This window comes from Microcaecilia unicolor, chromosome 5, assembly GCF_901765095.1.
Source record: "Microcaecilia unicolor chromosome 5, aMicUni1.1, whole genome shotgun sequence".
NCBI lineage: Eukaryota > Metazoa > Chordata > Amphibia > Gymnophiona > Siphonopidae > Microcaecilia > Microcaecilia unicolor.
This window is the reverse complement of record NC_044035.1, coordinates 355,238,470-355,250,974: the sequence shown is the minus strand read 5'-3', so window position 1 is coordinate 355,250,974 and position 12,505 is coordinate 355,238,470. Positions and strand designations below refer to the sequence as shown.

Sequence of the window (12,505 nt, the reverse complement as noted above, 5' to 3'; positions counted from 1 at the left end):
TTTTGTATACTTTTACCTTATTACGACACTAGTCTTGCTGTACTGATTTGTTTAGTCCTGAGACTGCCCCCCCCCCCCCCCCCCCCCCCCATCAACCTCAATTCTTGTCCTGTAATTCTACCCCCTTCCCGTCTCCGGAAAAGGTTCATTTGCGGATTAATACCTTTCATACGATAGTGACAGCCATGCATATTCATTTGGGACATCCTGAAAAGTTGACAGGCTAGGTGTACCCCGAGGACAGGGTTGAACCCTTGTTCTCAGGGTGTGGCCGTTTCTCCGGTTTACACTTAAGGGCAGAAGAACGCATTTCACACGTTCTGCAGAACAGCCGCAGTTCGCAGCCCTGTCCGCTAGATGGCGACGTTTGATCCGAATTAAAAGCTGCTAGCGGCTACAAAAAGTACGAAGCGGGCCGGGGAGTGATTGGCACCCGCAGTGCTTTCTGTGCCCAGCCCTGGCACCTGTACTATTACTGAGAAGAAGGAAAGGAGAGAGCATCGCGAGCTGCTGGAGAAGCCCGAGCCGCAGTTGGCTTTCAGGATCTCAGGCACCCTGGAAGCACATGTGGGCAGCGTGCCCACCTGAGTGCCAACCCGCGCTGATCCGGGCTGGCCCCGCATGATCCCGGGGGTGGGGCTGGCCGGGCACCAGAGGATCTGTAGCCAGAGAGAGAGAGAGAGCAGGAACTGGGAGGAGATTGCACATTGCAGAGACAGGATCTGGCTGTGCAGCAGCTGGGCCGGTCCCTCCAACAGCGTCAAAAGTTCGGTGCCTCGGCCTCACTCCGGTTCTGAGAAGTGCTGTAGTGGGGGGATGTGTTTGCCTTGCGCTGATCGGAAAGAGCAGGAGGGGAAGCCCCGGAGATCACTGACAAGCGCGGGGCGCTGCTAGGCATGGGGGAGCCCAGACTCGCTGCTGGTCCCGAAAGCGCCTGAAATTGGATCGGGATCATGGAGCTGCAGGTGTTGGCTGCTTTCTGCTACTGGATCCTCCTGCCCCTGTCCCTCTTAGCCGGTAAGTGACTTCCGTTGTGTCTGGCGAGCTTTTTGGGAGAGGTTTTCTTAAGGCCGTAGAGGAATTTCTTAGGTCTGACTTTTGCCCTTAATCTGATTCCTCGGCTGTCCTGATCCTGCTCTTATTGTACTTCGGAATCCGAATCGAAAGCACATTTCTTTTCACGTGGCTCTCGGCACACGTTGCATTTTTGTTCTCTTGTAGAGGTGTTTTTAGTTTGAATTGTCGTCCACTCCGGATTGCATTTCGGATTAGATAAACTGTCTGGGACAGACTGGAAGAAAACTAGCTAGAGCCTGGACTGAACATTCGTACCCGGTTTAGAAGGAGCAGTGGAGCACCTTTTTGGTTGATGGGGGGCAAATAAATCCATATTCGTCCCCACCCCATATTTTCTAATTGCTGATGCTTTGTTGGGTAAAAATCTTGGTAGGGTGACGGGTCATGGCCTCGTGCTGCCAACGAGAGAGAAAACAAACAAACATCTGGCCACCGTAGCCCCCAAAACATCCGCAAATAAGGAATTGTGGGGGGGGGGGGGGGGGGCGGAGATGCAGAGACAGGGTGGCTGGTTGGTTCAATCCATATCTATCAATCAAAAAGGTGCTCTGCCCCTGGCTACAGGAAGCCTTAAGCAGAGCCTTTAAGAAGCTTGCTGAGGAGTCAACTTTTCAGAATTATTAGGGGTTCCAAACTCAAAGGCAATAACCCCGCTCTGGACACATACATAGGAATTCTGTCAATATTGGGGGTGCTCAAGCTGGTGCCTGTAGGCTGGGGAATCAGTGAAACTAGCCCATTTCTGTTTTTGACTTGGCAAGTAACATAGTAGATGACGGCAGAAAAAGACCTGCACGGTCCATCCAGTCTACCCAACAAGATAAACTCATATGTGCTACTTTTTGTGTATACCCTACCTTGATTTGTACCTGGCCTCTTCAGGGCACAGACTAAATCTGCCCAGCACTATCCCCGCCTCCCACCAACGGCTCTGGCGCAGACCGTATTGCTGCCCACCCCAACCCCATAGTATCGGAGGTCTGGGGGATGGTATCTTTGATACCTTCTTTACACTACTTTTAGTTATAGGGCCATGCCCTTGTTAAGTTATATGTGCTAGGGAGGGACAGCCCCCCCCCCCCCCCCCCGGACCCACTGCATTGACTGCCTCTCAAGAGCCCTAGTGTGATCTGTGATAATTGGGAGGAAGGCAACTCCCACCTTCACCCCTCTACCACAAACCTATATAGGCAACTGAATACAATGAAATCTTAATCCTTCTTAGTGTCAAATGTACTGCCAAGCTGCACCAAAACAGAAGTTTCCTTGTATGCATATTTTGAACCATCTGGTAAACATCTGTTCCACTCCCTAACCTTTAATTACTGCATCATTGAAGCTACAGTGTCTGGTTTATCTGTTTACACAGGTAGAAGATTAACCAGGCCTGGTGTTCTGTTCACACCTAAAAACACTTATTCCTGCAGTGTTCTGGAGTTTGTGTTAACCTTCTGTGGTTTTAACCTGCAGGGGACCAAGGCAGAAACTTGGGAAGGGGTCCCCCAAAGCCACCTGTGGGCTATACCTTCCGCTTGAGGCAGGCTTTGGGGGGGGGGGGGCTGTGCCCCCAGAAACCAGGGCAGTTGTCCTGTTTGCTACTCTCTAATACCAGTCCTTTTAACCTGAGAGACTATTCAGAGCTTATTCGATACAGGGATCTGACTTTTATTTTTGGCAATAACGTTTTGTAACCCGAAGAGGACAGGTACAAATCAAAGTAGGGTATACACAAAAAGTAGCACATATGAGTTTATCTTGTTGGGCAGACTGGATGGACCGTGCAGGTCTTTTTCTACCGTCATCTCCTATGTTACTGTGTAAATTACTTAAGGCAATGAAATTGTGTGTATGTGTGTTTACTGATGGAGTGGGGCGGATGCTGTCAGCAGGGCTCGAGGAGAAATCCTGAATGGGAAATGTAAGAGAACAGGGACACCCCTAAATGGAGAAAATAAGAATAGCCATACTGGGTCAGACCAGTGGTCCAGCTAGCCCAGTATCCTGCTTCCAACAGTGGCCAATCCAGGTCACAAGTACCTGGCGGAAACCCAAAGAGTAGCAACATTTCATGCTACCAATCCCAGGGACAAGTAGCGGCTTTCCCCATGTCAATCTCAATAACAAATTATGGATTTTTCCTCCAGGAGCTTGTCCAAACCTTTTTAAAACCCAGATATTATTATTATTTACTCGCACCTTTTTCAGTAGTAGCTCAAGGTGAGTTACATTCAGGTACTCTGGATATTTCTCTGTCCCAGGAGGGCTCACAATCTAAGTTTGTACCTGAGGCAATGGAGGGTTAAGTGATTTACCCAAGATCACAAGGAGCAGCAGTGGGATTTGAACTGGCCACCTCTGGATTGCAAGACCAGTGCTGTAACCACTAGGCCACTCCTCCACTCCTAACTGCTGTTACCACATCCTCTGGCAAAGAGTTCCAGAGCTTAACTATTCTTTGAGTGAAAAAAAAATATTTCCTCCTATTTGTTTTAAAAGTATTTCCATGTAATTTCATCATGTGTCCCCTGGTCTTTGTATTTTTTTTTTTTTTTTTTGAAGGAGTGAAAAATTGATTCACTTTTACCCGTTCTACACCACTCAAGATTTTATAGACCTCAATCATATCACCCCCCCCCCCCCCCATCAGCTGTCTCCTTTTCCAAGTTGAAGAGCCCTAACCTCTTTAGCCTTTCCTCATACGGGAGGAGTTCCATGCCTTTTATCATTCTGGTCGCTGTTCTTTCAACCGTTTTTAATTCTGCTGTATCTTTTTTTGAGATACAGCAACCAGAATTGAACGCAGTACTCAGATGCTACCAGTTCTCTTCTCTCCTGCTGACGTTCTAGGACTTAAAGACAAGTCTAGCACTTCTGTCTTCTGGGATGTCTTTTTTTTGTTTGTTTTTTTGCAACAAAATAAACCTGATTTTATCATAACCCCTCCGGTAGCAATCAGGAAGTCAGTAATATGCTGCCACTTCCGGAGTGGATGGCTTGTGCACGGACTTCTACATAGCCTGATGCCACCTGAGAGAAGACCAGCAGGGAAAAATCATGAAGAAAAGGCAGACAGAAGTGACTTGCTCCAAGCTTCCATATGTGATCAGCTCTGGGTTTGTTACAGAATCCTGTTGCTTTGACGATCAAGTTACAAAGTTACTTGTTATGTGGCTTGGATAAAGGAGTTGCTTTGTTACCATTCTAGAAACATTGTATGAACACCTTGAACTCCAGTGGCAGGAACTGATAGAAGATGGTATAGGACAATAAAAGTGAAGAGTGCAGGAGAGACTTTAATGGTGTTGGCAAAACAATGAAGAAAAGATCTAAGAACAGCAGAGAGAATATGGGAAAAAAAAACAAACAACAGCTTGGAGACATATAAGATTAAAATGGCTAAATATAAAGGATCACGGGAAGAAGAAAGGAATACATACTTCAAGGATAAGATTAAAGCTTCCATAAACAAACCCAGAGAACTATTCCACACAGTGAACTATTTAATTGATGAGGGAAGGAAAGAGGAATCGGCACAATATGTTGATCCCCAAGATTACGTAAATGTGGCTGCATCAGAAACTTAACACGAAAAATTCAACTCAGAATCTGTTGCTCTAGTTCTGCCCACATCAAGCGGCTAAAGCTTGGAATTCATTCCACATAGTAGATGACAACATGATAGAGAAATTGGTGAAGAGCCTGTCACCCACCAGAGCACAAATAGACCTTCTTTTCGATAATATTTAGATCAATGCCGTAGATAATTACACCTTTTTTAAAAAATCTTGTGAATAAATCGCTTCAGGAAGGTATACTGGTAGACTCTCTTAAAGAATCAACTGTTAAACATTAAAAAAAAAAAATCACTTGACAGAAGCATAATGAATAACTACAGACCAATCTGTCATACCGTTCCTAGCAAAAATTATTGAAAAAACTGTGCTGTACCAACTAATGGAGTTTGTAGAAGACAATCATCTGTTAAATAATGTTCAATACGGCTTTAGACCGAACCGTAGTGTGGAACTTCTGCTGCTATCAATGCTGGATGAGTTAAGGATTGGAATGGACCAGAACGCCAACTTCTGCGTCATCACACTCGATATCGCATCAGCATTTGACACTATTGACCGTCAACTCCTGCTGAACAAGTTGTCAGACTTTGGCTTTAGTGGGCAAGTCCTATCCTGGTTTCTCTCATACTTACAGAGAAGAAAGTTTCACGTTAAAATACTAGACACAGTTTCCACTAGCTTTGCAGTCACGCGTGGTGTGCTGCAAGGTTCAGCCCTCTCAGTAGTACTGTTTAACTTATTTATGGCATCTGTAGGAGATATTTTCAAAGAGTTACACATATCATCCTATATAATAATTTGCACCTCCAGTGTTCCACGTCTGGCTGCCTGGGTTCATAACATCTCCTGGCTGCCTGGGTTTGTAACGTTTCCTGACGTCAGCCAGCGTTCCATTCTCCCTCACTGTTCCGCCCTCGCGTCAAGACGTAATGACATCAGAGGGTGGAACAGCAAGAGGGAAGGGAATGCTGGAGGCGAGCTGACGTCAGGAGGGATGTTACGAACGGAATGGAAGCTAGCGCCAGCCAGCCAGAGAACATTCAGGTACAAATCGAGGGGAGGAGAGAATCGCCAGACATCGAGGGGAGGGGGAGGGCAGGGCAGAGGAGAATTGATGGACATGGAGGGGAGGGCAGGGGAGAGGGGAAAAAAAAAGCTTACATGACAGCCTTCCTAGGGCCCGTTTTAATTGTTGAGGAAACGGGCATGGTTCCACTAGTATAGAATATATGCAGATGTTAACATATATGACCAGGATCTATCTGTACAACTAAGGGATGTGTTTGACAACATTGTTGAATGGATGAGACAGGCCAAAATGCCATTGAATGTTGCAAAGACAGAAATAATGTTTGTAGGTAAGACCCTGGACTCACCACTACCAGCAATGTTTGAATATCAGGGTGAAAAAGTGACTGAAACCCTATATATATGTATATTTTATCATCCTCACTTTAATATTCCCTTATCTCTTGTTTGTCCTGTTTGTCCTAATTAGATTGTGAGCTCTGTCGAGCAGGGACTGTCTCTTCATATTCTAGTAGCGCTATAGAAATAATAAGTAGTAGTAGTAGTCTTTGGGATTCCGGAATCTTGCTACTCTTTGGGATTCCGCATGGAATCTTGCTACTCTTTGGGATTCTGTACAGAATCTTGCTACTCTTTGGGATTCTGGAATCTTGTTACTCTTTGTCCTTATTCCTTATGTGTGCTGTTTGTCTGTCCTGATTAGATTGTAAGCTCTGTCGAGCAGGGACTGTCTCTTCATGTTCAAGTGTACAGCGCTGCATACCTAGTAGCGCTATAGAAATGATAAGTAGTAGTAGTAGTATATATACACCAGTCTAACAATGCAAAAACATATAGACCATGTGATCTCTGCCTCCTTCTTTCAATTGTGCCTGTTGAGCAAGCCGAAAGATATGGTAACACCATATGATTTTTGGACGGTTGTACAGAGCTTGGTACTGACAGCCTAGTGGTTAGAGCAGTGGACTTTGATCCTGGGGAACTGGGTCTGATTCCCTTCAGCTCCTTGTGACTCTGAGAAGTCACTTAGCCCTCCATTGCCCCAGGTACAAATAAGTACCTGTATATACTATGTAAACCGCCTTGAATGTAGTTGCAAAAACCTCAGAAAGGCGGTATATCAAGTCCCATTTCCCTTCCCCCCTCTATTTCTGGGAATGTCATCATCCCAAATCCATGCTCTGCAGGTCATCCAAAATGTAGGTCATCCAAAACGCAGCTGCACGACTAATCACTGGACTCTCGAGGGCGGAACACATTACTCCAACATTAAAAAAAAAGTTACACTGACTTCTTGTGACATACAGAGGTCAATTCAAGACCTTGGTTCTCTGACTCATCAACGTATATTTGAAAATGTTCCAGCCTACTTTTGAAATACCCTACACGCTTACAAACCTGCACAAGCACTAAGATCTGAGGCGTCACATCAGCTCTGTTTACCCCCCCCCCCCCCCCCCCCCCCCCGCGAAATCATACAATTACATAGAGACAAAACTGCGAGCCTTCTCCATCACTGCCCCATCCATGCGGAATGCTCTACCCGGATTCCTGAGATAATGTGAAGACATTCAGAAATTCAAACGGCTGCTAAAAACTTAGCAGATTTATTACAGGGTTTGGGTTTTTTTTTTCTCGCCATCTTATCGCTTTGCATTTTGTTTGTCTGCTGTATGCTAGGACCAAGTTAATAGTCTCGTTTTAGCTAAATATACCTATCGACTATTATGTGTTCAAGACTATGTACATGAAAGCTGCTAATATACTTGTCGATCATTATGTGTTTATTTGTTCAAGACTATGTATGTGGATATTGTAAGGTGGGATATAAATGTAGTAAAAATATATTTAAAATAAATAAAGGGGAGGCTTCCAGTTAGGATCAATCATTAGTGCTTAACTGAACAGAAAATAAGCAGCAGGCTATTAAAAGCCTTAATTTTTATGCATCATTTTCCAACGGAGAGAGACTCTTTTAAGCAATCCTGTTAAATAGTGAAGACATTTCCTGGCAGAATACCTGCTGGAAGGATTGTAAGAGCTGCTGCTTGCTAGCTTCTCCCATGATGTATTAATGAATCTGGATAGAGATACAGGTGGGAGAGGGGGCATGCAAATGCTTATGTGCTCCATGGGCATTAATGTTGTACCTATACTCGGAGCTAGGGATAATGGGGCAGGAGGGATCTGCACATCTGTTTTGTGTGTGCGGGGGGGGGGGGGAAGCGTAATAAACTGGGCCCTAAAGAGCATAGTTCTGAAGGGAAATGGGACTTGATGTACTGCCTTTCTGTGGTATTTTGCAACTACATTCAAAGCGGTTTACAAATATATAGGTACTTATTTTGTACCTGGGGCAGTGGAGGGTTAAGTGACTTGCCCAGAGTCACAAGGAGCTGCAGTGGGAATCAAACCTAGTTCCCCAGAATCAGAGTCCGCTGCACTAGCCACTAGGCTACTCTTCCACTAGCAAAATTCCATGTAGAAGCCTGCCCTTGCAGATCAACAATGCGGCCGCATAGGCTTCTGTTTCTGTGAGTCTGACGTCCCAGACTCACAGAAACAGAAGCCTGCGCAGCCGTGTTGCTGATCTACAAGGGCAGGCTTCTACATGGAATGTTGCTAGTGGAATAGCAACATTCCATGTAGAATCTCCAATAGGGAAAGGGAAATGGGACTTGATATACCGCCTTTCTGTGGTATTTTGCAACTACATTCAAAGCGGTTTACAAATATATAGGTACTTATTTTGTACCTGGGGCAGTGGAGGGTTAAGTGACTTGCCCAGAGTCACAAGGAGCTGCAGTGGGAATCAAACCTAGTTCCCCAGAATCAGAGTCCGCTGCACTAGCCACTAGGCTACTCTTCCACTAGCAAAATTCCATGTAGAAGCCTGCCCTTGCAGATCAACAATGCGGCCGCATAGGCTTCTGTTTCTGTGAGTCTGACGTCCCAGACTCACAGAAACAGAAGCCTGCGCGGCCGCGTTGCTGATCTACAAGGGCAGACTTCTACATAGAATGTTGCTAGTGGAATAGCAACATTCCATGTAGAATCTCCAATAGGGAAAGGGAAATGGGACTTGATATACCGCCTTTCTGAGGTTTTTTGCAACTACATTCAAAGCGGTTTACATATATTCAGGTACTTATTTTGTACCTGGGGCAATGGAGGGTTAAGTGACTTACCCAGAGTCACAAGGAGCTGCAGTGGGAATTGAACTCAGTTCCCCAGGATCAAAGTCCGCTGCACTAACCACTAGGCTGCTCCTCCACTCCAAAGGGCTCTTTCTACTCCAGCTGGTGCATGTCCTGGCTCCCCCACCACCACCACCACTTTTACTCTCTATAATGGGATATTGTACACCCTGCTTTCTCCCTCTTGGGCTAAGAGTGGTGGAGGAGCGGCTCTGCTTTTTAAATTTTTGTTTAACAATCTGCCAGATGGCTGCATTGGTGTATGTGTGCTGCTTCTGCTGCGCTTCTGGCTGGCTTCCATTTAGCCCTTGAATGTCCTGGGTCAGCTGAGCCATTCCTGGTTTTGACTCAGAGCTTAAGGAAATCGGAACGAAAATTCTCAGCATGAATTGGGGGAAAAACAGGGTTGGATTTAGTACAGGAAAGTTTATTAGACAAACTGACACTAGGGATCAGGGGCACAGCTGCCAAGTTATCCATTTCCACATTCCCAGGAAGGAGATTTGTAGGCCAGTTCGAATTTCTGGTTTCTGGCAATCTTATCCTTCACAATGGAAGTGGTTTTCAAACCTGTTCTGGAGGACGGGGGGGGGGGGGCAGTTGGGTTTTCAGGATACCCCTAATGAATATGCACGCGAGAGATTTGCATATAATGGTGACAAGCATGCAAATCTGTCTCCTGCATATTCATTAGGGGTATTGTTAAAAACCTGCAGGGCTGATTTCAAATGAGTAGAATCAGGAATTACAAATTCCACAAGGCTGAGTGAGTGTAAGTTCAAAACTCAGAATGGAGAGAGTCTCTGGGCTGGGGTGCTTTGAGAGCCCTCCTTCCCTCCCTGCAGATTTGACCCATTGACTAATGAGTGAAGCAACGGTGCTCCTCCCCCAGCCCATTGTGGCAGCCCAGGATGGGTTGAATAAGATGTAGCCTCATTAGTGACTGGTGAAATGAGTCAGGAGGGCTCCACTTTGGGGTGTAATGAGTTGGACAGCCAGTACATGAGGTCATTTCCGTTGTGACATGTGCAGGCTGCAGCCCTGTGATTCAGTGTGACCGCTGCAGCCTCCAGCAGTCTGCTGAGGAGTAGGGTGTGTGTATGTTTCTGCTCCTGCTTTGACTCCCTGTTCTGGCATTTCAGCTATTTTCTCCCTGTACTGTAAACACATACCTTGTAAGGGTGCCTTTCCTTCTCATCCTGCTTTTACAGCTTTGCATGATGTGGGGAGTTATATCCACGTTTATGCTGTGTGGGGTTCTGTAGCCCAGTGCCCCTCCCAGTATAGTCAAGGACCCCATCTCTCCCTTCTCTGTTCACTGTGGTGCTTGTGTACTATTACATGTGCTGCGTGGTGCCCAGCTTCCATCCTGTGTATTGTGTGATCCTTGCACGCTGCACATTCAGTTCTAGCCCCCACATGATTCTCAGCCTCCTGCCCATGTCCTCCAGTGCCTGTCTCCTGTCCCTTATGCTTCATGTCCTCTTGTTCCTAATTCAGGCTCCTGCATCACATGGTCCTTACATTTTGCACCGTCACGGGGCCACATCTGTTTGCATTTGCGGTCCCTGTTGTAATTCTGGTCATCCAAAAAAATTAGCAGTATCGGCTGACAAATCTGACAGCTGTGTTAAATGATTCCTGTCTTAGTCATCAACAGAAACGCGAATGTGTTACATCGTAGTCCTAAATATTCCCTTCCGCGCCTTGAATCTGTTCAGAACTTTGTGAAACATGTAGCCAAGAGAGCGAGGTGTTATGACCATGATTCTCCTTTATCCCGTGAGGTGCATTGCTTGCCTCTGTTTTCATGATAAATTCAAACTATTGATCATGGCATGTAAGGTATTCTGTTCTGGCCTGCCTTTTTATCTTGCAAATTTGGCGATCTCTCTTAGCTCCTGGGTGGACTGTGCACTCTCTAGAGCAGAATTGATTGGTAATACCATCGTTGTCCAGCAAGACGGCTCCACCAGGCAGTCCATCTTTTTTCCTTGTCATGTAGAATTCCTACCTCTGTATCTGAGACTCATTTTTCAAAAGTTAAGAGAGGACTTGGTGTTCTCTCTCTTTTTTTTTTTTTACAATGGTCATAACTGTAAAGGTGAATGGAAGTGGTCTGTTTTTTTTTTTGTGTGTGTGTTAATGTCTTGGGGCCTCTTATCGGACTGTTACAATGCCAACGAAGCCTATTCAAGTGAATGGACTTTGTCAGCATTACCGCATTGGGGGACTGCTAACGTGGTTTGATAAGAGGCCCTTATTGTGTTCTGTTGTACTTTTTAATGATTTCTAACTTTTTTTGAGCTCATTACATTGTGCTTTTTTCTTGATTTTTTTAATTTGCCATATTGCACTAATGGCAGCTTATATGACCTGCTCTGCTTTTCTTTTAGAAGGGTGGTCTATCAAACGAGATAAATGGGAATGGCACTGAAGCCTTTAGTGAATGGACTCCTTTTTATTCATGGGGCTCTGGTTTGACATCTTGTGGATGTGTCTAAACCCTGGGCTGGATTCCCAACTTTGACGCTCACCGCCCAGGGGCTCAGTCAACACATGCGTGACATATGCACACAACTGTGGAACACATTACCAAAAGCCTTGAAAATGACGCACGACCACCTAAACTTCCGGAAATCACTAAAAACTAATCTATTCAAAAAGGCATACCCTGCCGATCCAACCTAAATGCCTGATCCTCCACTCTCAAGACAAATCCCTACTTTCAGTACCCTTCACCAATACCGCCAACTCCAGGCTCCGCCCTTTCTGCCTCTCCTCACCCCATGCCTGGAATAAACTCCCTGAGCCCATACGCCAGGCCCTTTCCCTGCCCATCTTCAAATCCTTGCTCAAAGCCCACCTCTTCAATGTCGCCTTCGGCACCTAACCACTACACCTCTATTCAGGAAATCTAGACTGCTCCAACTCGACATTTCGCCCATTAGATTGTAAGCTCTTTTGAGCATGGACTGTCCTTTTTTGTTAAACTGTACAGCGCTGCGTAAACCTAGTAGTGCTCTGGAAATGTTAAGTAGTAGTAATCTCTGCGATACACAAAACTAAAGTACATAATAGAGAGAACTCAACTCTTCCGTTGTACGATCCCCTAATTGTGGCTGAGCCACATGAACTTGATCTTACCACAACATCACTTTAAGTATTTGTTCTCACCGGAGCCGGCAAACGCCTCTCCGGTACTATGTAAGCCACATTGAGCCTGCAAATAGGTGGGAAAATGTGAGATACAAATGTAACAAATAGATAAAAAAATATGCTGACTGGCCTTTGATTTCCATGAATCTGTTCAGTGATCGAGACGCTTTTTCCAGAGGCGCACGTGTGTGCAGTATTACGGTCACTGCTAAACAAGCCCTCATTAAGATCCCAACTTGGTGGTCACTTATTATCCAGTAACCTTGTTTTTCTTTTGTTTCTGAACCGATTGTGTTGTCCTTGAATACTTAGTACTTGGGTTAAACAATGTTAAGATGTGTTTCAGTCGGGCTTTTTTTTGTTTCTAAAGCATGGAGATAATAATCTATCAGGTGTCTTCATGTCAGTTTGGATCAGGGATATTAGCTACCCTGGTGCTTTTGGATTTGACAGTGACCTTTGACACTG

The 12,505-nt window shown here is 45.4% G+C and overlaps 1 protein-coding gene across 1 annotated transcript in view; it reads left to right on the top strand.

The window, feature by feature from the left end:
- Positions 1-493: 493 nt before the first annotated feature.
- PIEZO1 (piezo type mechanosensitive ion channel component 1) overlaps positions 494-12,505 on the top strand; it is a gene marked incomplete in the record, with an annotated part of 321,245 nt that continues 309,233 nt past the window's right edge. The window contains 1 exon segment of the mRNA XM_030204591.1: positions 494-1,017. Coding sequence (XP_030060451.1) covers positions 954-1,017 — 64 coding nt within the window.